Source organism: Aythya ferina (assembly GCF_964211825.1).
Source record: "Aythya ferina genome assembly, chromosome: 1".
NCBI classification, from domain to species: domain Eukaryota; kingdom Metazoa; phylum Chordata; class Aves; order Anseriformes; family Anatidae; genus Aythya; species Aythya ferina.
Genome location: NC_140296.1, coordinates 23478073 through 23505675, shown reverse-complemented (window position 1 = coordinate 23505675; position 27603 = coordinate 23478073). Strand labels below are relative to the sequence as shown.

At 42.2% G+C, this 27603-nt stretch overlaps 3 protein-coding genes and 1 long non-coding RNA gene across 16 annotated transcripts in view; 2 read left to right on the top strand and 2 right to left on the bottom strand.

The window, feature by feature from the left end:
* The window catches only part of N4BP2L2 (NEDD4 binding protein 2 like 2), a 46047-nt gene extending 34012 nt beyond the window's left edge, over positions 1 to 12035 (top strand). For 4 of the 9 annotated variants that reach the window (XM_084527808.1, XM_084527810.1, XM_084527804.1 and 1 more), the window contains 5 exons: positions 92 to 1890; positions 4200 to 4285; positions 5000 to 5045; positions 5938 to 6136; positions 9529 to 12035. In XM_084527808.1, the coding sequence (XP_084383934.1) occupies positions 92 to 1890; positions 4200 to 4285; positions 5000 to 5045; positions 5938 to 6095 (2089 nt within the window). In that variant the 3' untranslated portion in view covers positions 6096 to 6136; positions 9529 to 12035. Of the gene's footprint in view, positions 1 to 91; positions 1891 to 4199; positions 4286 to 4999; positions 5046 to 5937; positions 6137 to 9528 lie in introns of those variants that run through there. The other 5 variants (XM_084527809.1, XR_014695522.1, XR_014695523.1 and 2 more) reach the window with 5 other exon arrangements.
* A 906-nt stretch (positions 12036 to 12941) lies between these two features.
* On the top strand, positions 12942 to 26560 carry N4BP2L1 (NEDD4 binding protein 2 like 1). 3 transcript variants are annotated; one of them, XM_084527774.1, is made up of 5 exons: positions 12942 to 13128; positions 19861 to 19985; positions 20806 to 20894; positions 22201 to 22277; positions 24095 to 26560. In XM_084527774.1, exons 1-5 carry the CDS (start codon positions 13004 to 13006, stop codon positions 24318 to 24320), a joined length of 642 nt encoding a protein of 213 aa, XP_084383900.1. In that variant the 5' UTR covers positions 12942 to 13003; the 3' UTR covers positions 24321 to 26560. The 3 variants fall into 3 exon arrangements, with proteins under 3 accessions (XP_084383900.1, XP_084383902.1, XP_084383901.1); XM_084527776.1 differs by lacking the exon at positions 12942 to 13128 and adding an exon at positions 17213 to 17999; XM_084527775.1 differs by lacking the exon at positions 12942 to 13128 and adding an exon at positions 18233 to 19563.
* LOC311440654 lies at positions 21073 to 24083 on the bottom strand. Its single transcript, XR_014695520.1, has 2 exons — positions 23636 to 24083; positions 21073 to 22977 (listed from the first exon to the last, which is right to left on the bottom strand). It is a non-coding gene; the product is annotated as an uncharacterized lncRNA (long non-coding RNA).
* Positions 25027 to 27603, bottom strand: part of BRCA2 (BRCA2 DNA repair associated) — a 38859-nt gene continuing 36282 nt past the window's right edge. For all 3 annotated transcript variants that reach the window (XM_084527684.1, XM_084527683.1, XM_084527682.1), the window contains one exon: positions 25027 to 27191. In XM_084527684.1, the coding sequence (XP_084383810.1) occupies positions 26562 to 27191 (630 nt within the window). In that variant the 3' untranslated portion in view covers positions 25027 to 26561. The remainder of the gene's footprint in view (positions 27192 to 27603) is intronic.

Here is a 27603-nt window from a genome sequence, read left to right as displayed (position 1 = left end):
TTGACTTTCATAATTACATAAATATATAACCTTCAAATTGAACACCACAAATATCTTAATCCTGAAATATATATATTTATTCTTCACATAGGGGAATAATTTTAAAGAAGAACCACGGGCACCCATTGACAAAAGCAAAGCAAGGGAAAAAGCGAAGAAGAAGCAAAAAAATGAAAGGCAATCGTACAGAAATCGTGAAGAAAAAGTTAGGTGGAGCATCTCATCTCATTGCAGACGGCCAGGAAACATCAGAAAGTGAGGAGGATGATTCAGAAGAAGGAAACAAAAAGTCTTTGTCCACATTCGGTGAAGGTCCTGAGGATCCAGTAACAGGTTGTGAAGAACAGACAAAGGATGACCGTGAAAGCCTTAAAGAATTTGCAAGGTTCTCAAAAGAAGGGTCTCCCATCACTGTGCCTGAGATCTCAGCTGTGTCCAGCAGTGCACTGGAAAATGAGTTGCCTGTAGAAAGCGACAGTTCACTTCTAACAGATGTAAAACCTTTTTGTACTGTAAGCCTAACCAAAAATGCTTTTGATTTTGAGGGAACAAATCAAAGGCGCGATGAAAATCTTTGCAAGAACAGTTCCCTAAAAATAAACAATGATAAAAATTCCATCCAAAAAACAAAATGCAACTGTGAAGATAACAGTCTGCTGTCGAGCACAGAAAAAGAACTTAAAATTACATGTGAACCTGACATGGAAGCTAAACTGTCATGTTTAAATGGTGAAAAAAAAGAAGTCTCTTTGTGTTCCAATTCAAAACTAAATGATGATGTGCCTGATAGTAACACAGACAATAAAAGTGCATTAAAACCAGAAGAGAATTTCTCTAATGGCCAGGCTCTTTTTTCAATTAATTTATCTACCGAGAAATTGCAGCTGGGCTCTGACAGACAATTTTCTATCTCTTCTTGGTCTGAGGATGAGTTTGTAGGCAAACAAAGACGAAAAAACGTGAGGAAACCTAAACAGATTTGTACTAGCGGTTCAACAGAGCTAAACTGCCATCAGTCAAATGAAGGACCGGTAAAGGAAAACCGCCAGGTACCATTAACTGAGGAAGCTGGTAATGTAATAAGCAATGGTCTGTTGGGATCTCCCACTGGTGAAATGCACATGGGTTCGCTTGAGGAATCCAGAAACACCTCCCCACATGGTTCAGGTGAAGTAAACGTTCCAAAAAATGATGCTGCACTGGTTGCATCAAGGAGGAAAAGACGCAGGAGAATTGTCAACTTGGCACCAAAGTTTAATGTACCAAGAGAGATTGCTGGTAGCACAGCAGGAGGGAAGGAAGTCCCATTAAAAGATGATGGTCCCTCAAAAAGTGTTGTAGAAGTGGAGAAAAAGAGCTTTCTAAACCAAGACTTTGGAGAGGAACGTGAACAAAACCTGGAGTTTCTGGAATGTTCTGCACCTTACAGTGTCCCGGAGGCTCCCTGTTCCATGCCCACCCCTGATGTGGATTCTCTGTTACAAGATATTTCATGTATCCATTTGGGACAATCTTCTCCTATACCAAAATATTCTTGTAGTGTTTGTGTCATTTCCAGGACAGAGGAGGAGCAAGCTAGTACTCCTAGGCAACAGCAGGTGGTTGATGAAAAAACGAGCGAGAATGAACACGACTCTTCAGAGGTTACAAATAAACAACCAGATATTTTGTCTTCTCTTAAAGTTCCTTCTGAATATCCAGAAGATCCTTGTGTATTGGAAAGCTGTGTTGAAAACGCACACAGAACGGATGATCCAGAGCCATCAGAGGCCTTTCCACCTGAAGATACTCAAGACGTGACTATGAAAACCAGCTTTCTGGGACTTCCCTTATCAATAGGATTTGCGTTTCAACTTGTGCAGCTCTTTGGTTCTCCAGGTCTTCCACTGGGTAATACTCTTCTTACTACTGCTATATAAATATTTATATATATGTCTGTGAGTAAATATTAATTTTCATTACAGGTAACAATTAATGACATATTAACCCTATTGAGAGGAATCACTGCTGCTTTGGTGATTTATTTATTTATTTTTTTAACCCAAAGTCATCTTCAAGTATCTGTCCAAGGGCCCATTAGGTTTGGCCTCATGTGTGCAGTCTCTGTAGTAGAAGTTCTTAGCATATTTAAATCCGAAGCATGAAGCTTTTGTTAGTGTTTTAATGCACCATACTGAGTAAGACTTTAATGTGTTGATTACAAAACTAAGTGGAAGACATGACACAAAATGTGTGCTTTTACATAAAGTTTGCATGTTAGATTTTTTTTATTTTGCCTGGTGGATATGGTAGCATTCCCTTTTCTTTGTTTAGCAAAGTTCTCCTAGACCCCTGTGTGTCTTAGACATGGTTGAAATGCTTTCCCAGAATCTAATTTAATTTCCAAGTGCATATCAAACTTATGGCATGTATTTGCTAATAGGCAATACTTTGTTTTTAATCACACGTGATTAAGAAGTGTCATAACAGTATGCTTGCCTTCCAGACCCCTCCACTTGTCATACTTTTGTACTTTCAGTTTAGACATTTTAAGTTAGCAGTAGGATCAATCCTCAAAGGAGTTGTGTGTGGCAAGTGTGATGTCCAAATTACTGCAAGCTGACATGGCTCCAGAGCTGTAGTTAGTGACAAGAAGCATGTTTGGAAATCACTGCAGTGCATCGTGATGAAAGAGCAGTGTTCCCCGTGTGTAAAGTCCCGCAACTTCTTGGTCCAAATTTAGTCTATGAAAAAACAGTAGCTTTGATTTAGCAAACAAAGAGATTTTTGCAGACCAGATTTTGAACGCGTAGGCCTTTACACCTGTTTGTTTCAATAGAATTTAAACTTAACCATGTACCCTCATGTGAAAGTTGTAAGACAGCTGAAGAGCAGCTTATGTTCTGTCTGTACACCAAAACTGACTTCCAGGTTCTTTGTTTTTATTGTAAAAGTTGATGGTATTGCTACATGTCAGAAAAGTGATGGCAAACCTTGGCAGCACTACTGGGCTTGGGGTGGTGCCCAAGGAACCTGCAGTGCTGCTTTATCTCAGCTTGGCACCACGCACCAAAGCATTTGCATATAGAGCTAAACAGAGCTATGAAGAACTGGAGAAGTCTTCAGCTCTTATATACATGATATTATTCTCCTCCAAACTTGGCATTCATGTCTGTGATGTTAAATGCCACTGTCTAGGAGGGACTGGAGTTGGCCATGACTTAAAAAAGTGATCTGCCAGGGGAAAAAAAAAAAAGGAAACACAAAAAAAAAACACAGAAAAAAAAACACAACAGGCATTCAGAAACACTTTACTGCGTAGCACATCAAATGTCATTCTTTGAGTGAATTTCTCTGGTGTTTAGATGAGTTTCCTTTGGAAGCAACCTTTAAGAAAATACAAAGCCCTCCTAATATCTCTCTGAAGCTCTGCCAGCTTGTGATTGCTGTGTTTTTTTCCCTTAAAACTGTGAATGCTCAATGCAGAACACTGGTCATATTCTGATTTTACCATAATTCTCCCACAAACTCAAAAACACTTGTGCTTTTTTTTTTTTTTTCGTGGCCTGTTATATATTAACAGGCTATTGTTTATTGATGTACACAGTCAAATTGTAGTATTTTACCTGACTGGCAATTGCAGTCAATTTCTGTTGAAATTATTTGTGGGGAAATTTTTTGGCAAGTAAATGTCCTTGGATATTTATAAATGAAAGATTTAGTTGATTTATTTTCTTAGATGTTTGTCGTGTAAGCATAGGACATACTTTAGACTGCTGTCCTATAAAGAATCTCTTTTCAGCTTCTTAAACAGTGAAGAGTTGTTGCAGCTAAAATATTAGAAAGTAATTAAAATTTTAATTAAACATTAGAAGCATTTTGTTTGCTTTGTTACTGAAATTGCATTTTGTTTAATTTACAGGCTGAGAGCTTTCTGTCGGTCTCGTTTGTGCAGTGTTTCAGAGGAGGGTGTGGGGGAGCTTTAAGTGTGGTAGGAAAGCCTTTGCATAGAAAAAGAAACCAAAACCAAATCTCTGCCCCCTTCCCATGCACTGGCCTTAGATTCTGTAAAACCTAAATTTTGACTTTGCTGCTGGCTCATGTAGATATCTGCTCAGTTTAAAATGTCTACGTACTTAAGTCTGCAAAAACTATAAAGTGATATATTTTGGCTATGAAGAGATCTGAACACTCAACTGCAAAAATATTTTCTTCTGCAGAATCCTTGTTGCCAGATGATTATGTAGTTCCTCTTGACTGGAAAGTTTCAAAGATGATCTATTTACTGTGGAAGACCTCTGTGGAGGTACGAATTTTAGGGGATTTCGGAAGGCTTTCCAATATTCCAGGTGTAAAGAGGAAGCATTCAGTTCGTGAAGCAAAATGTTACTCTTTGCTAATAAAATTTGCTTTGTTTTTTTAATACTCACCACGAGGAGATGGATGCTTTGTGTACTCTTTTGAATATTTCCAGAACCAGCTCCAGGCCCTGGTAGGGTTCAGATTTTGAATGGTCTGCTTCACAAATACATACGAAGTAGCTAAAGGAGATAAAAACCAAAAACGAAAAAACATTTTCATTGATGCTTTTGTCCTGACTTGGCCTACGTTAAATACAACCTAGCGTATCTAATTGTTCTCCTCCTTGTGTTCTTATCATCTAAGCAAGTGCCATCCTCCTCCACTAGCATTAATTTCTTCACGGCTACTTCTACCGAGACCTGTAGCAGAGAAGTCACTCTGAATGATTGGCAGCAGCCTAATTCTCCTTGTCTAATCAGAAACTTACCTACAAATTACTTTTTTTTTTTTTTGCTCCTTCCCACGGTAGCTGTTGCTTTGTGAAGGTTGGTTTTACTTAAGGAGCACTGTACTGCTGGTAGTGGAAATGAGGAAAATCCCATAAATAAAATGAATTACTGACTGTAAAATAGAATATGGACCTTGTTCTGTCTCAGAATAACAAAATCTTCTGTTGCATATTTTCTCTTCTTCTCTGGTCTATTATTATTTGTTTTAGGAGAAACAGAAAACCAGTGGATTGCAAAATGGAAACACTTTGGCTGGTAAGTGTATTTTGTGATACAAAACCTGTATAAAGCGCTTGTAGATCAGAGAAAATAGTTAATGCTGAAGTGAAGTGTGCCAAAGATTTTCAGCACGAATGAGAGACAACACGCCTTTTTGTGTAAAATCAGTAGGATATGGTAAATAAATGTGTCTCCATTGATTGCGTACATGGTATGGCAGAGCTGCAGTCTCTGTGAGCCATCGCTTCACATTCCCTGACTCACGTACTGAAATTCTTTGTGTTTTAGACTTTCCCATAAGAGCATTAATCAAATATTTAGCTCAAGTTTGTCCTATTCCAGATCGGAAGGAAATTTAACATGAAAAAGTCTTTCTTTAGACTTTTCTCTGAAAAATGGAGCATCTTCAACATAATGGTTGCCAAAGACTGCCATCGTAATAATAAGTGAGGCTCTTGAACAGCAACATTATCAAGGTCCATGGGAAGCCAGGGGTTTCTGGCACACATTAATTCCTCCCGTGTGTAGATTATGGATGATTGCCATGTTAGTTTAGTATAATTTAGTATAAACTGCATAATGAGATTAAAAATACACAATAGTTGCTTGCTGGAAGCTTGGATTTGGTGTCAGAAATAGGAGAGGTTTTTTAATCAAAAAAGGAGAAAAGGAAGCTCTTCACTTGGAGAGCTTAGAGGAAGCAGAAAAGTAGCATATATAAGTATATAGGTGTATACATCTGTCAGAGACAAACCTGAAAAAATTGGTGTATTTGAATTTACCTGAATTGGCCATTCAGGGGGCAAAATAAATGAGCATTCTGATGAAATGAAGCTTGTTCTACAAATACTCTATCCTGACTTAATCCCTGAAATTATTTTATATAATTTGTATCTTTGGCTGCAGTTAGCATATGTTTGTTTTTTAGATGATATTATTAGCCTTGAAGATCTAAATAAAAATTGCCAAGAGAATGAAGATGCTTCTGAAACGCTTCCAGAAACAGAATTACAAGGGCTCATAGAAGAGAGCATCACAAGCTATGCTGGCAGTGGCTGTCTGGATACTGTGCTTCCTCAGTCGTGACTGACCATCTTTAAAAAAAACAAACCTGCATGAAGGAAAAGGTAATCAGTCACACCTGTGACAGAGTTATTAAATGTTTTAATTCTTGTATGTTTGACCAAACATCTAAAGAACATTAGTCATCATAATTTTTAAGATGCATTTAGCACCAACCAACATACTTGATTTTTTTCTTCAGATTAGGGTAGAGGTGAATTTTGTGCATGTGTTTGCTTTTGTGGCTTTGTTTGCCTTTTTTTGTCTTATTTTGTTTTTAAACCGTAATGGGGAATGTTTTGTTTGTTGTTTTTTTTTTTTTTTTTTTGCTATTAAAGCTGTATGGTTTTTTTTTTCCTCCTCAAAATCTAAAAAATAAAAAATCTAAATCTGCCTGGTGAAGTGAAAGCGATGGTCTGGGATGCCTAAAAGCTGGACTTCATTGGCAGCTTGGTTACTGTGGTGGTCTGTAGTGAGTAATGTCACAGTTCCTGTTACTCTGTGAGCTGCTCATTGCAGCCTATCTCCACCCAAAGCATGAATTTAAGAAAGTCTTGAATATTCACTGCAGATTAAAACCCAACTTTTTTCCATCCTGCCAGTTTTCCCCTGCTACTTCTGCATGTCAGAAGTAGCCCCATTTTTGCATGTCAGCTTCTCCTGTTTGTTTTTCTCTCCTACCTGTAGTTCTTCTGCACTCATATGCCATATCTTTTTCCTCAGTTGTTTGGATTTTTAAGGCTTCTTCTATTGCATATCCCTTTCTTTGTTTGAACTTGTAGTTGTTAGTAATAAGCAACTATATAAATCCATTGAAAGAAATAAGAGCGATCAGTTTTTGAAGAGCTCTGCTCACTCTTATTGCCTATACCTTTATCTGGTTGCTGAATTTAGTAAACTGTTTATTTCCCTTATCTTTTTATGCTGTATCTCTGCCATGCTGCTCCCCAAAGCCTCCATCTCCTGCTTGCTGTGCAGGCAGAGGCAGCGATCCTCAGCCCCAGGTATTGGGGAGCCAGACCCTAGCTGCTGCTATGAAACAAAATTCTGCAACTGAGCTTCCACGTGCCATTTTTGCAATGTCTTGGAGTAATTTACCTTGCTAACCTGCAGGAAAGAAATGGAAAGCTTTCTGCTGGGCTGGAAAACTTAGATGAGTATGTATACAGTCCAACCAAGTGCAACTGTATGTGGAAAGCATCTCTTAGGGTTATCGATAGGACCTTACACCCGTTTTGAGGGATAGGATCATCTTTCCTTACCCCATAATCAATATTTTCTGGTTGCTGATTCAGGCAAACTTACCAAGAATGGTGTCAGAGTGATTGTAAAACTGCCCCAGTGAACATCTCTAAATGTTAACATGGATTAAATTCCATCAAATGTCAGAACTTCTTTTCAAAAAAAGCAAGAAAACAGATGCATTTCTATTGAAAGATATTTAAGTCATGGAAAATAAATGGGGAGCTAAAGGGTCTGGAATGATGGTATTAGATTTGAGAATAACTAAGCATTACTGGCCAAGTGAAACTTAGTTATTAGCCAGATGATCTTGCTTCTGTATTAATGTTGCATAAGGCTGTTCTTACTGAAAGGCGAGAGTGAACAGTGGTGGTGTTCCTCTGTAAATACACAGAGTTAATCTCAAGTAGTTTTGAGAGCTCCTTGTCGCAGCATTGGCAGTACATCAGTATTTGCTGTGGAGATTAAGCAAGAGATCCCGATTTAAAAATAAAAAATGCTGAGATCAGTGAAAACAGCATATTATTTTGGTGTGTAGGTCTCCTTAGGCCAGGAACCTGCAGTACAAGATGCCAATACAAATATAGAACAGGATGACAAAAGCTGATTGCAGTTTAAGCATTTATCTGCCTTTATTATTACAAAATTAAAGCTGGCATGCTTGTGTTTGAAGTGCAGAGGTCGCTTTGCAGTAACTCCCTGCAGGGACATTTCCTCCAGGACAGCACAGCAGAGCAGGTGTTTTGGTGAGACATGTCTCCTGATGATATATGTTATCAGTCCTCCCTTTCCTGGCCGTGATATTGCTGTCATATCCCTTTGTTGGATGCAGTGCTTCTGCAGCCAGAGCAAAGCAGGTGAGCTGTATGATCCAATGCAGAGCTGACATCCAAAAAGTGTTCAGTCTGGACCATCAGGATGAAATGAATTCTTAGAGCCATGCAGGACATAGGGTAAGGTGCAGCAAAACGTGCCTGGGAGAGGCAGAAGAGGAAGCTGCTTGTGCTGAATAATAGGAAACTTCATCAGACTGCAGTTTCATCAGTGGTTTAAATTTGCATTAGCTAATGGTGCTTCTGAAAAGAGCAGGAAGAGCTGCTCGTTCCTAAAGCTGCACAGCCTGCTCTTGCACTGCTACAGGTATTGGTAGCGTGATGCAGGGAACTTTATGCAGAAGCTGATCTTGGTTGGAAACCAAACGTTTTGTGGGATGGGTTTGAAGGTGAAATGAGTAAAGAATTACCAGAACTGCTGGTGTGAAAAGGGCTGTGTGTTTAGTGCAGATCCGTATGCAGGTCATACGTGCACTTGCTTTGCATACCATGGTTTGATGTGCAGACCTCTGTGCTTGAGCGGATGCTGTGCGCAGGCCCGTTGTGTACCCCCAGATGCTCCTAAATGCTCTGTGAGGGCACTTTCCAGGCATGTAGAGCAGCAGAAAGATGCTTGAAAGTGAGTGTGAGGTGGCTGGCAAATAGGTCAAATCAGAGAGGAGCTGTCAGTGGTGGTGAATGAGAAGCGATAGGAAGGGTGGAATCAAGACTCCCAAAGCTTTGGTGTTAAAACTTTTGGCTTCTGTTTGATGCAGGAGATGAAGGAGTCGCAGGTCTGATGGTGGCAAAAACAAGGATGATGTGGGAACTGAACAGGAAAGAGAATTGTGATAAAAGCAATATATACATATAAATATCAGGAAGCATGAAAAAAGCACCCAGAATTATAACCAGAAAAACTCATCTATCTGTTACAGTGCTTTCCAGGAGGACCTGGCCTAAAATTTACTTAGAGATCATAATTAGTAGTAGAAATAAGAGGAAATAAAAAATAAGAGAAAAATAAGAGGAAAAAATAATAAATATGAGGAAATTTTAAAAAATATATAAAAGAAAATGTCCACCATGTCACTCTTCTCCTTATTTTTAAATCTCAAGATTGCTAGGTCTGTGCTATTTCTAGTTTTGACATCCATGTGTTTTTTTTCCCATCTTCTTGCATTTTTAATTTTTTTCTATGCTTTCTATTGTCTGCTTTCTCTCCATTCTTTTTCTCTTTTTCAAAAAGTTATCAACAGCTAAGTATGAAAGAGAGAAATAGACTTTGTAAATCATCAGACAGGTGAACTCTTTTTAGTCTGAAGATCAGATTTACAACCATTAAAGTCTTTCTACAGGCTGCACTATTGTGATATTTCAGCAAAATCTCTTTTTTATTACAGAAACTTCTCACTTTGATTCCACCATGGAAGGACTTCAGCTTGCAACCAAGGATTTTAAATGTAAGGAGTAATCTGGAAGAAAGTTACCCGTGTGACTTATTTTTGGTGTGAATCTGTGGCCATCTGTTGTTTTTTTTTTTCCTCCACTGATATCAAGTTCTCTGTCCACATAACAAAAATCAAAATTGGGATAATTTTTCGTTATATAGTAAAAGGTCACTCTGACACCAGTTGGAATGCATCCCTTCTCTTCACATATGAGCATGATACGAGGAGACTGAAAGCAGCACGAAGGAGGTGTCTGTCCACGTGAGGTGTGAACGTCAGGCTCTGGTGTTTAATCTGGGTCTGAGGGCTCCAGATTTTGCTACAGGAACTGGGACGTGAACTGGAAACGATGCCTGTCTGCAGGGAAAGATGTCTGTTTTTCTGTTTTTAATTAAGCGTCTTATCCTACTTCTGCCTGCTCTTACTTTTCATTTTGTTCCTGATAATTACCTCCCAATCTCATTATGATGTCAAGTGGAAGAAACCTTCATCAACCTCTTCTTCCCATTCTTTATTCCGTAGGTGCACAACTTACGCTGTTTTCTCCTGAAATGATGCTTCATGTTTCCCTCCAATTAGGTTCATTTGTGACTATAGATATAAGAAGAAAGTTGTGCTATAGATCTGATTCAAACACACTTGAGGAAAATTGTGTATGGTTTGCATTAGATGGATAAGACCTATAATTAACACCAGTAATTGGTGACTTGATGTTTGTTAGAGGTATTCCTTTTGCCATTGTTTTTACTTAAAAGTCTTATGTGAGGAGAAATGTAAACTAAAAGCAGTTCTTTCCTTATTTTTTGTTTATGTTGGGTTTTTCCTTCAAAATTAAGGACTTTTCAACCAGAAAGTAATCTTACTGGTAACATTTCTGGGATAATTTCCTCAGTAACAGTATCACTAGTGGAGTGTGGGTTTCCTGAGGGAGATGAGCAGCAGAATTTGATGAGCATTTAAGAATAAAATCTAAAATTTTGCTCATGCAAATTTCTGTAAAAGGCCCACAGAGGTAGAAGAAATAATTACATACGTGAAGTGCACTAAATTACCTAAGTGACAAATTTCAACCCATGTTTTAAAGACACTTTTTTTTTGTTTTGGTTTGTGTTTTCCCAAGGTGTAGTTAGATTCATCTGTGTTCTTTCTGTGGAGGTTGTAAACAGGGCCAGGCTTCTCTGCCAGCTCTCTCTCACTTTTCTGGAGAAGCACAAAATCGACCTGATGTATGGCTGTGGTCCCTAAAATGTTGCCAAATGTTCAGTGCATATATCTTGGAAGTGCTGTGATGCCTGGAAGCGGAGCACTGCAGGTTGGCCTTGATCATGATGCTGAAGTGTCTGGCACTTTCACCTGCAGAATGAAGGAAGCAACCACAAACTGGAGGAGGAAACCATAAAGCGAGGTGTGGTGTGAAGGACAAGAAAGAAAAGAGGCTGGTGGGGGCAGGGCAAGATCACAGAGGATGTCTATTTATGAGTAAAAGCAAGTCTACTTGCTGAAATAGCAAGTAGTGAAGGTGAGACAGGCAATAAAGAATGGAGGGAGGTGAAAAGAGAAATAATAATAAGATAGCATGGAGGAAAATGTCACCTGGGGACAAATATTGATATAGCTTACAAAAAAAGAAAAAATAATTAAGGAGAAAATTCATTTAATCAGAGCAATTAGGAGATAAACTTTCAATTTATAGACTTGTAAACTTATAAAATTTATAAACTAACTTTGTCAATTTTGAGATAAACTTTCATTGATAAGGCTGCAAAATTCTTTGTAGTGAGGAGGGTGACAAAAAAGACAAATACCACCGCACTTATGGTGAAAAGGGTGGGAGAAGATCAATGAGAAGAGAAACAGGCAAGTTTAGGTTGTGTGTACGTGTCAGAAATACTTCCCATTTCTGTAGCTTCTAGATCCAGAATATTTAGCCATTTCTTCATTTGTTTCCTCTTTCTCATCTTTTGCCTACACCCTTTTCATTGTGTATCAGCTGAAAAGGCAGAGCCTGACTGAAGCTGCACTGAGATCTAAATTACCAGGGTCCCCCATTCTCTACTTAAATATTCCACATAAGCAGTTAAGTTTAGAAATACATAAATCTTTATGTTGCACCATTGGCAAAACTCAGAGACTGTACTTTTTGATGCATTTTTCATGCTTGTGTGTATGATTTTCTCCTTTCCTTGGTTGGAAACATACTGCTCTTCTACAAGGAGCATATTATGGAAAATGTAATGGGGAGGGAGGTAATTCATGCTGGTCAGAACCTCAGCTATCAGGCTTAACCTGATGTACCGTGGCAGCAGAAAAGTCGATTTGGTTTCAAGAAAATGTCACTGAAGTGTTCCTATTTTCTTCTTACCTTTATTTATTGAGAAAGAATTCTGAACGCATATATTTTCTGTTACTGAATACTGCCCTTCCAGAATGCTTGAAATAAAAAGTTTTCAAAAATCCCACAGTATTTGTGTATGGACAAATTGTTTCATCTTTTAGAGAAGGGTGTTGCCTGATGGTAGGTTTGATTTGTGAAGTTTATGGATCTTATTCCCTGCCACCTTTTTCCACTTGATTCAGCTAGTGGTGAAAAGTATGCTGGTTTCCTCAGATTTGCTTTCTCAAAGTAATTAAAACATTACTACAGTACTTGGTGTGCCACATCAGGGGGAACTAAGCTTTCCTATGGTGTGCAAACACCATCTTTAGCACTATTTGCAGACTCTTAGAGCCAAAACTTCAGTTAAATGGACATGTGTCCCTGTAGTGTAGAGCCTGGTTTCTGACCAGACTGCAGCTGCTGGTTTGTATGGCTCCGAGAGGGCGACTGACACCACACCGAGTATTTTTGTTTTCAGTGGAAACTGTATTCTTTCTTTGTCTTGTGTGGCCGTAATGTTAAAGCAGGTCAGGCTTTCTTTACAGAAAATAAATCACGTTAAATTCACTGTGGTTTCTCATGTGATAATGCATATGGAGGAAAAAAAAGGGAAGCTGAACTGAGCTTGATGCATGGGGCTGCTTATGCAATGCAGCACAGTTACTTAGCTGTGGCTGCCTGGAATCCTCGCCTGCTTTTGGGTGGAATCCAATAAAAAAAGAAAGAAAACGAAAGGAATAAAATAGATCCTAAAGCTGGGGTACTGTAGGCAGCTCGGGCGTGCTGTGGTGACAGAGCCTGCGGGCAGAGTACGGGGGGCCAGAACCTGGGCCTGGGGCTTCTCAGCACCGGCAGCATCGCCCCCCCCACCTGGATACCGTGCAAATTAATTAATTTTTAGTAACCACAGCCGGTCCCCCGCGGGCAGCCCAGCCCTTCCCTGTGCGAGGCCTCCCCGGGAGGGGCCGGGGCCGGCTCCCCGCCGCCTCCCTCCCCCTTCCGGGCCGGGCCCGGCCCTCGCACGACCGGGACCGATCCGGGCCGGGCCCCATGGACGAGCGGCTGCTCCGAGCCCTGGGGGGGCTCAGCCTGCAGCCCCCGCCACGGAGGCGCTTCGGCAAGAGCCTGGTGCTGCTGCGGGGCCTGCCCGGCTCCGGGAAGAGCACGCTGGCCAGGTAAGGGCTGGGAAGGGGGCTGGTGCCGTGACAGCCGCTTAGGGTTCCTTTAGGGTTCCTTTAGGGTTCCTTTAGGGCTTTGCCTCGCAGGGTCTTGGCTCCCTCAGGCTGGTGGAAAGCAAGGAGCCAGCCCTCGGGCAAGGTGCTAGAGCCGAGCCCCAAATGGCCCGGGGTGGTGCCAGGGGGTCCTCTGCTTGCTCCAAAACCTGGAAGGAGCAAGGCTGGGCTGCGAGATGGAAATAGGGTTATGACAGCCACCTCGGGGGCTTCTCTGGCCGGGAAGGGGAGCAGGAGCCTCGCGGAAAGCTCAAAAATGCTTCAAAGCTTCGCTGCTCCAGCCACGAGGAGCTGCGTTAAGGACACGCTGCCCAGTGCGTGGGGCAAGGTTCCCTTCATAATTTTTAAGGGATTAGTGCCCAAAGGTGCATTGCCAGTAAGCCCCTAAATCACCCCAGCCAGGCTATTTGTTGTTCTGTAAAATTACCAGGCTAAGGCTTTTTTATTTTGTGGTCGATTGCCGACGATAAAGCAGTTCCTCCGTCTCGCAGCGAGAATTGCCAAGGGCTGCGACTTCTGGTTTCGAGTTGTCTGAGCCCCAGTGGTGTGGGAGAGAGGCAGGAGAGGCTCCAGGACTGGTGAAAAATTGGTGGAAGAGCCCCGAGGGGAGTGCTGTGGGGTGGCACCACAGCCTGCCCGACCCCATGGCCACAGCCTGGTATCACGATCGGCCTGGTATCGCGACCAGCCTGGTATCCCAAAGCTCCTGGTGTCCCCCTGCTCACCACCAAAAGGTGGACGTTCACCGTGGGCTTCCCCCCGGTAAGAAGAGCGTGCCAGAGTGAACGGAGGGATTTTGGGGGACGTATTCTCAGCCAATGCAAATAACTAGCCTCTTTTTTTTTCAGGTCAAAACACGAGTTTAATTATTAATAGTGGATTTGCAGAATAAATCGTAAACATTGTTTTAGTCCCATGTAAGGGGAAGGCTTGAAGAAGTTGTTCTGCATCTAGCCCCTGCTGATTGTATCATAAACACTACGTGGCTCAAAGGGCAGCTGTGAGAGCTGCCTGTAGCACCTCTCTGTTAGCTCTGTCAGATTACAAAAGGACTGTGCCAAGAAATTTTTGAAATTTGTTCTTTCCAGCATCCCACACTGTGTATCTTTTGGTGTTGGCAATTGTAGTGTGCTAGGCAGGAATATGTTTGTAGAGAATTAGTACAACAAGCATGGTGCGAGATCCTATTGGTGAGGAAAGGTGAGATTTACTTTAAAAATTTGCAGGTAAGCTAATTTTACCCATTCAAATTCATTCTCTCTGACTTTTTTCACTCACACTGTCACGCTCAAATATTTGCAAGCATCAGGGTACATGTGCACAGGTGGTGTGGCCAAAATCAGCAAGGACAAGGTCCTTCGGCAGCCTCATTTTTGCTTTTTGTTCTAGGTTCTTCTTGGTTAGTGGTGACAACGTGGGCTTTTTATGCCCTCTAGCAGTTACCATGATGCCATTTTTCATGAATCTTAGGCAAGATTTTTGGCTGTTATTTTTGTTTTCCCACTTTGGGTGTTTTTACAGCTAGAGCTCTCTCCCTTTTGGAAAGAGGAGGGTGGCTGCAGGCTAGCAGGACCTGCTGGCCATCCTCCTGCTCTCCTGTCTCCTAGTGGCAAGTCATTGCTCTGTATCAGTGTGTGGGTGACGAGCACGTTTCCCAGTTTCATAGCTGTTAACTCTGCTCTTGGTTATCAGCATATGCCATTGTTTTAACCTTTGCTCTGTTGTTTCTTCTGGTGCTTTCACACACGTCTCCATTCATTCATTATTCATGTCAGCTACTATTTCTGTTGCAAGCTGTGTGCCTTTACAGCGCTCAGAAATGTCATGAACCGTGAATGTTATCACCAGTGATACTGCAACTCGCTGATAGAGCATCCCCTTGTTGGTTTGTTGCACCAGACTATTGTCCAGGAGCAGGCTAGGGCTCAGGGCTTGATTCCCTGACCTTTCATTGTCACCTGGCACTGTTTGGATACAGCTTTGTAAGATATAATTACAGCATCTTTTCCAATCATACCACTGTTAAGGATGCACATCCCTGAGCCACCTATTTATTAGGTGATCCTAACTGGTGCCCTCTAATCATTCACCGTACATCATCAGAGGCAACTGCTAAGAAAACATGTCTGAGGTGCAGTAGTACGTTCAGCTTACAAAACATCTCCAAAAATCAAGTGAGCCACATGCAGGCTCATATCTGCTTCCACAACAGACTTTGTTTGTGGTGGAAACGCACAACTCAACATAACACGTAACCTATTTAACAGTTTTGCTCAAGCACTAGGCTGGGCACGATCAAATATGTAACTTCTCAACTTCTACTGTTGATTTACCACTTGAAATAGGACCGGTTTTGTGCTCCCTTATGAAGCGTAAAGTGAACAGTCATCCACAACAGGTGATGAAGACACAGAAGGGAAAAATACATTGGTACTGAGGAATCGGTGCTTGGCATAGGCTTTGTCTTCCCCAGTTCTCTCTGCTGCATTTGTCTTGTTCCTCCCTTCACCTCCAGTCCCTTCTCCAGCCCTGCCACGGGTAGGATCCCGAATCAGCCTGTCCTTTGTCACCAGGATCCCAACCCTACGGGAGAATTGCAGCACAGTTCATGGACTTTGCCTATTAGCTCTGCAGCTCCTGCTTCCAGATGGTAACACACTGTCAACATCTACCTGTGTATATGACATGCTCGTGCTTCAGGTCCTTCTGAACGTGTTTATCGACAGGCACACCACAGCTGCTGCTCGTGTCCTGCCGGTGAGACGTGGAGGCACTGCCGTGCTGCCTGGCAGCCCCGCACCGGGGCAGAGTCCTCAGGGCGCTCACGGCAAGTTACCAAAACACTGCAGGCAGCTGACAGCACTGTGTGTGTGCTTTGGTTCTCATTTTTCTCATTTTCTGCCAAAACTGAATGCTGAAAAGCCACAGGAAGGCTTTTTAGTGAGCAGAACAAGTGGCTGTATGCAGTGCTAGCACATAAATGTTAGGATCTGCATTACACTGGAAAGAAGTTGTATCTTGAGACTCTACCAGGCCTAAGATCTGCCTGGCACTCAGTTCTGTTAGCTTTTATGAAAGCAGAAAACACTCCTTCCAGTCTTTTTACCAGACTGAATATCGGACATCCATTCACTCCCAGAGCTTCTGATGGAAAGACGTGACAGCCTGTGAAATGCAGACAGGGGCTTTCTTTTCTCCAGTGACATCGTTAGTAGAGGTGGGGACTTCTCTCAAGTCCTATCCTTGTATCCAGCTAGTGGAAATGCTGGTTAGTAATTTTGTGGTCTGTGAGGATAGAAATATATCCAGTTAAAATCGGAATTGATTGATTGAAAGCACTGAAGATGCTATTAATAAACTGGCTACTTCAAAAACTGTATAAGTCATGGGAGCAGGTCCTCAGATAAATAATTTAGAAGGCTTCAAAACCCCTCTCTGTTAGCTCATGGAGCTGTATTTTCAACAGAAATATTCTTTTTTTAGTAGTTGTAACCATGGTAAACCTGAGCAGGGTGAAGAGTAGAGGTGAATGCACTGAGAGCCTGCGCTGGTCAGAGGCGTCCCTGCAGCTGCTGCTGGGGCTGGTGACGACGCTGGAGCCTCTGCGCACACCGAGGGCTCCCGGAGGGTTTGAGCAGTCCCCAGGCCTGCCAGCAGTTTGCTGCTTCTGTGCCATAAGCATCTGAAAACTTCTTTTTTTTTTTTTTTTTTCAGTTGCATCAGTCTAACAAGGTACTTCACCTAGCTTGGAAATCTGCTTCCCCCTGGGAAGGGGAAAGAAAGGCACGAGAGCAGACTTGTGCCTGTAACAGACCATATTAAAACTGCTGCAAGGCAGCTGCAGTACAGAGCAATTAAGTATCGTGTAGGCTAATTAATACTGAACTTTTGACAGATACTGTTTATCACAATGCAGTGCTTAAAGTCCAGTGGCTTTTCTTCAGTGCAGACGTAGCCTGTAAGTACCCTTTGATCTTGCAAAGAGATTTCTTTTTTCTTTTCATCCTTAGCGTGGTTTACACTTACTGATCTAACTGCAATGGGTGCTGCTCAGAATTTATTAATAAATAACACTGGGCACAAATCCTCCTATTTTGTATATTTAGCTCCAATACAAGCATTATTGTTGCATAGAGTGATCAGGAGTCTAATGGGATAATGTAAAACCTTTATTCTACACCAACCTCTGGTCCTATGTAGATCTCAATGGCTGTAGTTTCAAGCAAAATATCAAAGTGTCTTGGGTGCAAATGAATTTATTTTTATTTTTTGCAAGTGAAATTAAAAGGGACAGAACAAACAGAATGGAACAAGGTGGCAGGAAAGAGCTGTAAGCTTTGGAGTCAGTTTGGTTGTGGAAAAACAAGTGTTAAAGACAGCAAAACAAGCTTAATGTTTTGTTATGTTGCTATTAGTGTGGTTTTATTTGTTTAGTCTGAGTATAGTAAACGTGACAGTAATCCATAGCTCTGAACACATCTTGTGCCATATTTTTCCTCCTTTGAAGTCCCAGTTTTATCTGCTTTATTACCAGGGATATGAAGATAGTAAACTGAATGTACAGGTAATCACACACTGCTTAAGTTGCTTACATATCAAAGCTCTCTGTTAGCATTTAAAATGCTAAAAAGTATTTTAAAATTTTGCACTGTGATAACATTTTGAAAGGAAATACCGAAGAAGAAAAACATACTGAGATCTTTTATTAATATGTACAATTTTATGTGCATCTTAATAGGTAAAGGGACAACATGTTTTAGCACAATCAGCTTTTTAGAGAAGAGATTATGATGCAGATGGATGAAACGGGAAAGGTAAGGTACTGAATTACTGAGAGCTAAATTTATCAGTGTGTCAGCGTGGGAGCAAACAGATAAGCATTAGGTGCTCACATGCTCTTCGTGATAAAAATTATTTGCTTGGGACCGAAACTAAAGTTTTGTGTTTTTTTTAAAAAAAAAAACTTTTTTGGGGATCTGTTTGTCCAGCAGTAATTAAGTAAATAAAACATCTCTTCTGAGCTAGGAGATAACTATGTGTTAAAAGGTATGTAACTTAGTGGCTGCAGCACAGAGCAGTGAGGTTGGCCTTGGCTGGTCAGCCAGCAGCGAGTCTCTGCTCCCTGTGGCAGTGGCTACCCCAAAATAACACGAATTAATCAGCAGACGGTGGAAATTACAGCGCAGGTGAAACAAGTCAGAAGTCGGCCTTGGTTCAAGGAAAAGCAAAGTGCAATCCGAGTGAGGAATTGCTGCTGGCAGGCAGGTTAGGATGAAATTGGTAGGTAAATGGCTGGAGTCGAGCTCGAGATGACAGAATTAAGCCTTTTCTGTCTGCCCGTCTGGTTTTTTGCCGATAACCTAGAGGGACCTTTTCCCCTGCCGTTGCTCAATTAGATAAGGCGTTGAGAAATTGTTGTTCTGGAGCTTACGGGGATGGAAGAGAAGCGTTTTATCGAGGACGCTGAAATGAGTCACAGACTGAAGACCATGTGTGGCGTGAGATAGCAGGGCAGCGACGTTCGTGTCTGAGAGTCACAAGGCTTCTGGACTGGCCTTACTTTCTTCTGTCTTGGCTTCTGGGGCCCTGACAAGATAAGGGAGCAGTGAGGTGATGCCGTGGGCTCTCCCTGGCTTCTTGCAGAGATTCCCTCCCTCCCTCCTCCTCCCAACACTCCCTTGACTGACAAAGTGAACAGTTCAGCGTATGGACACAAATAAGATGAAAACACACAAACAGAAACCCAGTTTTGCATTAAGATTTCTTTTTAATGTTCCCTGAGGACTAATTTGCAGGAAGAACCCTTCAAATTCAAGCCACCACATCAGGAGCATTTTCATTCCTTAGCCTCCTGAAAGGTCAGCCTGCAGCAAGACCCACCAGATCTCGTCCCAGCTGTGAGTGGACATGGTTGTGGGACACATGTCAACATGAAGAGAAGGGGGTTGCCCTTGGCTGTTGACCACAGGGGACCTCCTTTATGGATCTGCTGCATCTGAGGTGGCCAAGCCAGGCGATGCAAATTTGTCTGTGAAACATTAAAAAATGGAAATCAAAGAAAAATGACTCAACTCGACAAGAAGAGGGCAGAGTAAACAGAGACAAGTGAGAAAGAGAAAGAACCATAAAATAATAGGAAATGTTGACTAATCCCTCTCATACTTGTTTGTACATTAAAGGAAAGGAGTTACATGCTTTACAGCCAGAGAAAGAAGAAGAAGAACAAAGAACAAGACAAAGCTGATAATACAGACAATCTTTACTAAATGACCAACCATTCCTCCTTATTATCTTCAAAAATCTTTCTGTAGTGAAACTCCCGTAAGAGAATTGCCTTTTAAGACTCACTTCCATGGGATTAGCAGTATTTTTTAAAATGTATGTTCATACCTTCTCAAATAACTCAGAAAATTGAATTTATTATTATGATTAAAGACTCGTGTTGGCGGTCCATTGTGGATCTCTCTGCTGAATTAAAGAAATCAAACATGCCTTTAAGCTCCTGCATGCTCACCTACTGATTACATTATTTTCAGATCTCTTTAATCTGGGATTTTCCAAACAAAGGACTGTGCAAATTTGCAGAGCAGTCGTACAGCTCTTGATGTAATGTTCTTTGTTAAAGGCATGTTTGCACATCCTAATCCTTCTTTCATTGTGGTTTTTGTTTTCCAGACAACTGAAGTACGACTATCCCAGTGCTGTGGTTCTTAGTACTGATGACTTCTTCACTAGAAATGGTGTGTACGTGTTTGAGCCTGACTTCCTAGAGGATGCACACAAGTGGAACCAAAAGAGAGGTGACTGAAATCGATCCAGTCTTTTGTCAGCATAGTTTTCCTTTTCAGTATGTCTTCAAATTGAGCCCCCAAATAAAAATATCTCAAAGTAGGTGAAGTTCATGGTGTATTGGTTAAAATATATTTGCCACTTCTGATACTATTTTGTAGCGTTACAGAGAGGAATTTAAAATGAATTAATGTTGGTGATAGTTACTAGTTTTGGAAATAGAACTGACTCTGAGGTAGCCCTGCTGAAGCTTGATTAACAGCAGGTGCCATGCAAATGCCAGCACTGCAGCTGCTCAGCACAGCTGTGTGCCTGGCATGGTGCAGACTGCACCTCCTTAGGTGTCTGTCCTGACCTAGAAGTGGGTGGCAGTGAGGAATTAGTGACAGGCAGGAGGAACACTTCCAAACCTCCATAATTTGAGAATGAAATGACCTACATGTCTAGCTGAGAGAGAAAAATGTCACATATATTGGAGGCCGTGCTCTGAACTCAGTTATAGCATTGGCAAACGTACCTTGGGATCATAAAACAGACATCTTTTGCAAATAATGGTCTCTCATACTTGCTGTAAATACCTAAATGTGTCTAAATGTGTTCACACAAGTTTCAGATCTTGCTACTGAGCACAGCCACCAGCTGCATCACCTGCAGGAAACACCTGCTGGGTGCCGACCTCTGCTTGCTTTTGGGTGGTAGCTACAAACCCAAGTCCGGCGGGGAGCCAAGCGTGCTAGGAGTGGGCAAGGAAAGGACCCTTCTAGGCTAGGAAGACCTGGCTCAGTCTGTTACTTAATACGTTTTAGCTTTACTTGATGTGTTACATTACAGCACGCAAAGCAATGAAGAATGGGAAAAGCCCGGTTATTATTGATAACACCAACATCCATGCTTGGGAAATGAAGCCGTATGTGATGATGGTAGGGAAAGCTATGATTTATTGCTTTTACACGCTCAGCTCTGACATTGAAGAGGTGATCCGACTGAAACAATTCTTAACAAGGCTAAAACTAATGACTTCCATTTTCCCTCAGTCCTCTAATTATAGTTAATAATTTATATTGCGAAGACATAGGGGAAAAGGTGCCTATGCAATTATTTTATATAACCAGCTATACACCTCAGTGAAGGCAAAATTATTAGAAAGATTAATGATCTTTGAACTTGCCCTGTAGCTTCTTGGCAATCAGGCAATCCTTAACAGTGACATGAGTGTGACAGTTTCCAAACTGTTGAATCTGAAACTGACCAAATCTAAGAGTTTCCAAAGTTAACAAATATATCAAAATTTTAGTTTATGACTTGTGAAAAATACATCAGAAAGAGTCCTTGAAGGGTGCATTCAGTATCTCTTTTTAGTAGTGCTGGCAGGCATAGCATTTATTGCCAATATCTAGCACAGTTTCATAGTCTGGCCTGCCTGATAACATCACACTCATGCTTATGCACAGCTATAAGTTCTTGGGTTCCGATCACGTTAGAAAAAAAATTTGGGTCAAGGTATTGCTTTTATGGGAGCTCAGAAGAGGCAAAAAATAATAGTGGTGCTGGAAACCCTGGACATGTTACTGTGCTGGAGGAAGTTGTGAATGCTTCTGGGTGACCATGAAGCAAGTGAAAGATCGCAGCTAGAGGTGTACGAGATGTAGAAAGATCAAGAGTCCCCTGCCTCCTTTCTGCTACTACATAATGTCTTCAGGAGGCAGTGTTCACACCTCCAAATCAAATCCCAAAAGCAATCAATAGCTGTGTTAGCTAAATATATATATACACATATACATATAGATGTATATGTATACACATATGGAGATACAAATATGTTGCTTTACCATGAAAAAAAAAATCAAGACCTGTAGGTTCAGTGCCTGGAAATAGCACGACACTCCCAGAAGCTCCAGCTTGGCGCAGCCAACCTGTGGCTCTTGAACCTTCTGTGACTGCCACAGAGCTCCTGTGGCAGAGCCCCATTGCCGCGGGGAGCAGGGTGCTGGGGGAATGCGGAGGCAGGGTGTGCTGGGAGACCCAAAGCCTTTGGTGTAAGGGGGAATGGACTGGCAGGGAGTCAGACCAACACCCTGGTGGGAGCCGTGGTGAGCTTCTTCCTTCTGGCTCCTGGAGATGCGTGATACATCTCTTAACCTGATAAAAATTTTAAGGGGGGGCTGGAAAATTGGCTACTCCTGGGTTTGGTGGCCCTAAATCTAAAACTTGTGTGTACTTCTTCAGGCACGTGAAAATAGCTACGAAGTTATATTCCGGGAACCAGATACACCCTGGAAGTTCAATGTTCACGAACTGACAAGGTACAGCTTTTTCTCTTTGGTGCAGCAGACAGCTTCTCACTTCTGTGCTCTGAGAAAGGTCAGCACTTTTCCTCTTCATACCCCCTGAAATGGTCACCTGGTAAATGACAATGAAAGGGCGTGCGTACTTCATTCAGGCTGAGCCATTTCTGCTGTGTAATTATTTGAAACAAGTCAGCTTTTGCAGTAGCCTGCCAGGACTGTAAGGCTAACTCAAACACCTGCAGTTTGGGGTAGCGTTTTAGCAATTGATAAAGGGACATCTGAAAGTTGCTTCCCGTACCTTCAGCACTGGCTGCAGGTTTCCTGATACCAGATAAACGTCCTAGCGATACCCTAGGTTCTCTGGGTACCTAAATCTTTAGTCCACAAGCCATGAGCAGTGTAAATCTCCTGTAAGAAGGCAGGTAGCTCTTGCCAGAGCTCTGTTCATACATCCTGTATGCCCCCTGTAGGGCACAGGATGTCAGTCTTGAAGGACATCACCATTCCCAGCTGCTTGGGCAGAAAAAAGGCAGGAGTATGGGCTGGTTTGCTCTGATCAATTCTGGTTCTGCATCATCTTTGCAGTTGTGCTGGTTGCTGACCCCAGGTGCACACTGCCCATGTGTAGGGCACTGGCTGCTGGTGGCTCTCATGCCCATGACAAGTGGGGATGCTGCAGCTGGAGACCTGCTGCATTGCTTTCACCTTAATTCCACTGGAGGAAAACAAAACCAAAACAAAACATTTTGAGCACTCCAGGATTTGCACACAGCAAGACTTTGAAAATGCAGCTGCAAGACAACGTCACACTAGCTCACTAGTAGGGCCCTATGGAGATAAATGGTAAAAATAAAGCTATTCAGAGCTCATGAGCTCACAGAGACACAGAAGTAGCAGGCAGTCTTTGGAAAGTTTCTGGTTTGTCCAGAAACCCCTGCATGGCTGAGCATACTGCTCCCCTCTTCCCAGGCCTACTTTCATTTATATATTTGCCATGGAGTCACCATGTGTGGCCACGGGTAGCTTCCATTACAAACAGTAAAGTCCTACACGTTTCACTTTCCACTTCTTTCCCTTTATTTTTATAGAACAGAACCATTAAAGTTGGAAAAGCCCTCCAACATCATCTGGGCCAACCATCCCCCTACCACCAGTATCACCCACTAAACCATGTCAAACCATGTCCCTAAAATCATGTGCAATGTCTCCTCTCCTCCCTACCTCATCTTGTGTTCCTATTGAGTCTTCCCCCCGCTGTTTTCACATATGGAACCCAAACCTGTGTTTTACAGGTGCAAATTCCCAGCTTTTCTCCCCCACCCCCCTAGTCGCTGAGCTTGCTACAGAGCCACCAGCAGCACCATCTCCCCCACCATCACTTCTGCCCATTCTGCATCACATGAGGGATGAGTTTTTTTCCCCACATGCACTCAGCTAAAGCAACAACAGATGTGTGACCTCCACACCTGTTACAAGTCAGTGCCTGGGCTATCCACAGCCAGAAGTATGAAAGCTCATCCTGGTGCTAACAAGCTGTTGGCTCCAAAACCCAGCAATATTCACATAAAATAAGATACAGGTCTTGTACCTAGCTCTTTCTCACCTGGCTGTTTCAGTGCATTCGCCTAACCTCTTCTGGCCTTGCTGCCCACAAAAATATGCGGGTTATTTTTTCCAGCAGTCCCTACAGTATTGTCGAGAGGCAGGTGGCTGCGACCAATGGTTTAACAAAAAAAAAAAACCAGCTAGAAAAGGCTCACCAAGCACCAGGAGCGATGTCCAGCAAATGCAAGCCAACCTGTAACACATTTCTGCTACCGTTGCCTCTACAGAAGAAATATCCACGACGTCCCGCGGCAAAAGATACAGCGGATGAAAGAGGAATACGAGCACCACGTCACCTTCCACAGCGTTCTCCACGCCCAGCAGCCCGGCAGAGACGACAGAAGCGCCACGGGACCAAGCCCAGCTCACGGCCTGGGCGCCCACCACAGCCCCCCGCCGGGCTGCTCACACAGACCGCGCCCGGCACACACGCGCACCCTGCCATTTCGCTGAGGGGTGGAGGCCTCTGTGTGTGTTTTAATTATCAGGGGATCAAAGTCTCTAGTTTTACTTTATTTTTTTAAACTAAACTGTTTTATATTCTTGTATTTTCCTACTGCATTTCAAAAGCAGACTTTTAGTTCTTAAAAGTCTTTACAAGGCGCTAGATTATGATCTCACAGATCTTCCTGGCTGATTGCCCTCTTATCTCTGGCACAAACTGCATGCCCTCATCCTTCTTCCTTCACTAAAATTCATTCTGGCTTATGGTAAAATTTGTTGGCTGGGCCTCACTTTTTTTTTTTTTTTTTTTTTTTTTGCATTGCTGTAACTGCTCAGAGCACTGAATGCTCTTAGTTTTTTTTTTTTCTTACAGCCCACATGGCCAGCTCCTTCTCCATGCAGTGGTCACTTCTTGCACTTTTGCTCCTGGATAATCCTTTCTGTCTTCCCCTTCTTGTCTGGCATGTTTTAACTGCTAACTTTCAGAGAGGCAAAGTCAATCATGGAAAAGGTGGTTCTAAGAGAGCGTAGTAAGATTTGATGCTCTTCTGCATCTCCGCATCTGCTGCCTGCATCTATGCTGTTCTTACCTTAGCGCTAACACAGCCAAACAGCATCTCCAGCCTGAAGGAGGAAAACTTTAATGCTTTAAACTTCATCTTGTGGAGACAGCAGAGGAGGCAGTGTTCAGTTTCCTGAAGGAAAGATTGGTACTGGGTGAGTGCTTGCTAACATGAAGGTGGCACCGGGCTACAGAGGCAGCTGTAAATAGGCAAAGCGTGAGACTGCTGCCTACCTGAACTCAGGACAAAGGGTATTGCACAAAATGACAACTTGAGAAAGGAGGGGGAAAAAAGTGTTTGTAAGGGAAGAAATTGACCCCTTCCACCACGCAGTGCAGAGAAGCCATTGACTGATGGCTGGATGAAGAAAAGAAGCTATTCTGCAGGAGTTCCAAAAAACTTTTAAAATCCTGTTGATAGGTCTTTGTCAACAGGGCTCATGAAACATTATTGTAAAACTCAGCATTTGTGATGGCAATGCTCTGTAAGTAGGTGCGGAACTACACTGCCACCTGGGCAGTGGCTGTAGAAGAGGGCAGTAGCAAGGTAGTTGGCAGTAGGAAATGAAGAAATAAAGGAAATGAAGCTCTAGGAGTCTGTATAAAGCAGTAGGGGTGGGATGAATTATAGTTTTTATTTTTATTTTTTAACTCAGGCTGCATGTAAAGCAGCACTGTCACCACTGTAAATAATTGCTCATTAAGGTGTTTAGGGCACCTGCAGCATTGCACAAAGTTTTTAAGTGAAGCCGCTGTCACCCTCTTACATTCCCCAGTCCCACCGCAGTGCCCAGCTTGGCTGCAGGAGCTGCCCTCAGCCCGGCACTCAAGCCAAATTATGGGCACAGAACTGCAGGAAGGGCACCAGGAGGGAGCTGCTGCCTTCCTCCTTTGACTTCTGAAGGGCGAAGGCAGGACAACGGCATAACTAAACCATGGAGTCAGAGCCTGCCACGCAGAACTGCTTCTCTTGTGCAGAAGCTCCAGTTTTGAAAATCTTCACCTGCAGAACTTAATGAGAAAGAAACCATGAACAGAAGTACTAACTCCCTCCTGGCAGAAAGAACGTGGGATGAAATTAAGGGCCTGGCTTTCTTTCATAACATTCTGGCTTAAAGTAGTACCTCTAACTAAGACCCAGGATTTATTATTACTACTTTAAATTTTTTTTTACTATGAATCAGTCATAATTATAGTTCTTTTCTAAAAGTTTTAGCACTGCACGGAAATTTTAAGGAATTATGGTTTACATAATTTTAAGGAATTATGGTTTACAGAACCATGCCAGAATTACAGAGGAGTATTTCGGAATTAAGCTGCTGTGTTTGGTTCCAATAAATTTAGACAATTGTTGATTTTGCCCTGTGCTACTTCTGACAAACAACTACGCTAATGCCACAGCTGGTAACAAAAGAGGTTGCTTGAGACTGAAACAAAGACCCTGCCAGAATTCAACAATACATCAGAATCAAAGTGATGGGTTATAAAACCTCCAGCCAGAGTGATGCTAGTGTATGTGATGTTTGTGTGAGAAATGTATGATTATTCAGCTCCAAATCATTTGTCCTGCAGCTGAAATGCCCTCTGAGGATTTTTTGTAATATAACTTTATTAAATACAACTGGGATCTAATGTACAAAGTAAAAATCATTTAAACTTGAAATATATACAATACTGTACACATGTATCTAGTAGCATTTTCGGGATTTTCGTCTTTGCAGCATTCTGTGGGTTGATAATGAGCCCCCAAGCTCCTTTGTGTCCTCCTGAAGAGCCTCAGCTCCTTCAGAACTGCTTTTTAATGAGTTCTTTGCTTCCTCAGCTGATCTGGAACTATGTTTGGATGAAAGATCATCAGACAAATTAGTAGCTATTGTACTGGTCTCATTTACACCCTCAGTCTTCTTTTCTTCTGGTAAAGTATTTATGAGTGCTTGCGTATTAATCATCGCCAGTTCTTCATCAGCAACCAGGTCATTAACGGGAACGCGGACAGCTTCTCTCACTTGTCTGCTGGGGGTGACAAAACCCACATTGGGATTTGTTTCTTTCCCTGACTTGCTACGCTGTAAGCCCAAACTTCGCGGAGGCTGAAATGCCTTCTTTAAAGATGGAGAAATGGTCGAACAGATCGGTGTCAGGGGTGGAGGGGCAGGTATGCAGCTGAGGAAGTCCATTGCTTTTCTCTTTTTGCTGTTTTTGGGGTGGTCTTCATCAGATGAGGGGGTTTTTGCTGACCCTTGTGGGACGAGTTTCATATTTGGTGTGCTGGTTGACAAAGGGCTCAGATACTTTATTTCCATTTTAGAAGATGAGATCTGATTAAAAAGAGAAGTTTTATGGTGAATAGAAAATCCATTCATAGCAGTAGTGGTAGTCAATCTTCCTCAACTAATTCCATACATTATTTTTTTCAAGTACTGATGTTTATAAGTCACTGTTTGCACACACATTTAACTGTTTGCACAGTTACACTGCTTCTGAGAACTAAGCTAAATGTATGGGAACTTTCCTGTGCCAGCTGGTAAGAATGCAAGGCAGTCATTACAAAAATGAGTCAACTGAGTCTTCTGCATTGGATATATGCTCAATGGGTTGTTAAATAGGGAAAAATGAAGGAAAAAGGGGTAGAATAAAAACCATGAATACATGCAAGATACCCACTACACAGCACTGTAACACATACTTGAGAATATCTTTAATCAAATTGAGAAAAAATAGCATTAATAT

Coding starts and splice junctions, on each gene's coding strand:
- N4BP2L1 (XM_084527774.1), top strand. CDS start 13,004: ATGGACGAGCGGCTGCTCCGAGCCCTGGGGGGGCTCAGCCTGCAGCCC. Junction 19,986..20,805: donor CAAGTGGAACCAAAAGAGAG/GTGACTGAAATC, acceptor GTTACATTACAG/CACGCAAAGCAATGAAGAAT. Junction 22,278..24,094: donor AATGTTCACGAACTGACAAG/GTACAGCTTTTT, acceptor TTGCCTCTACAG/AAGAAATATCCACGACGTCC.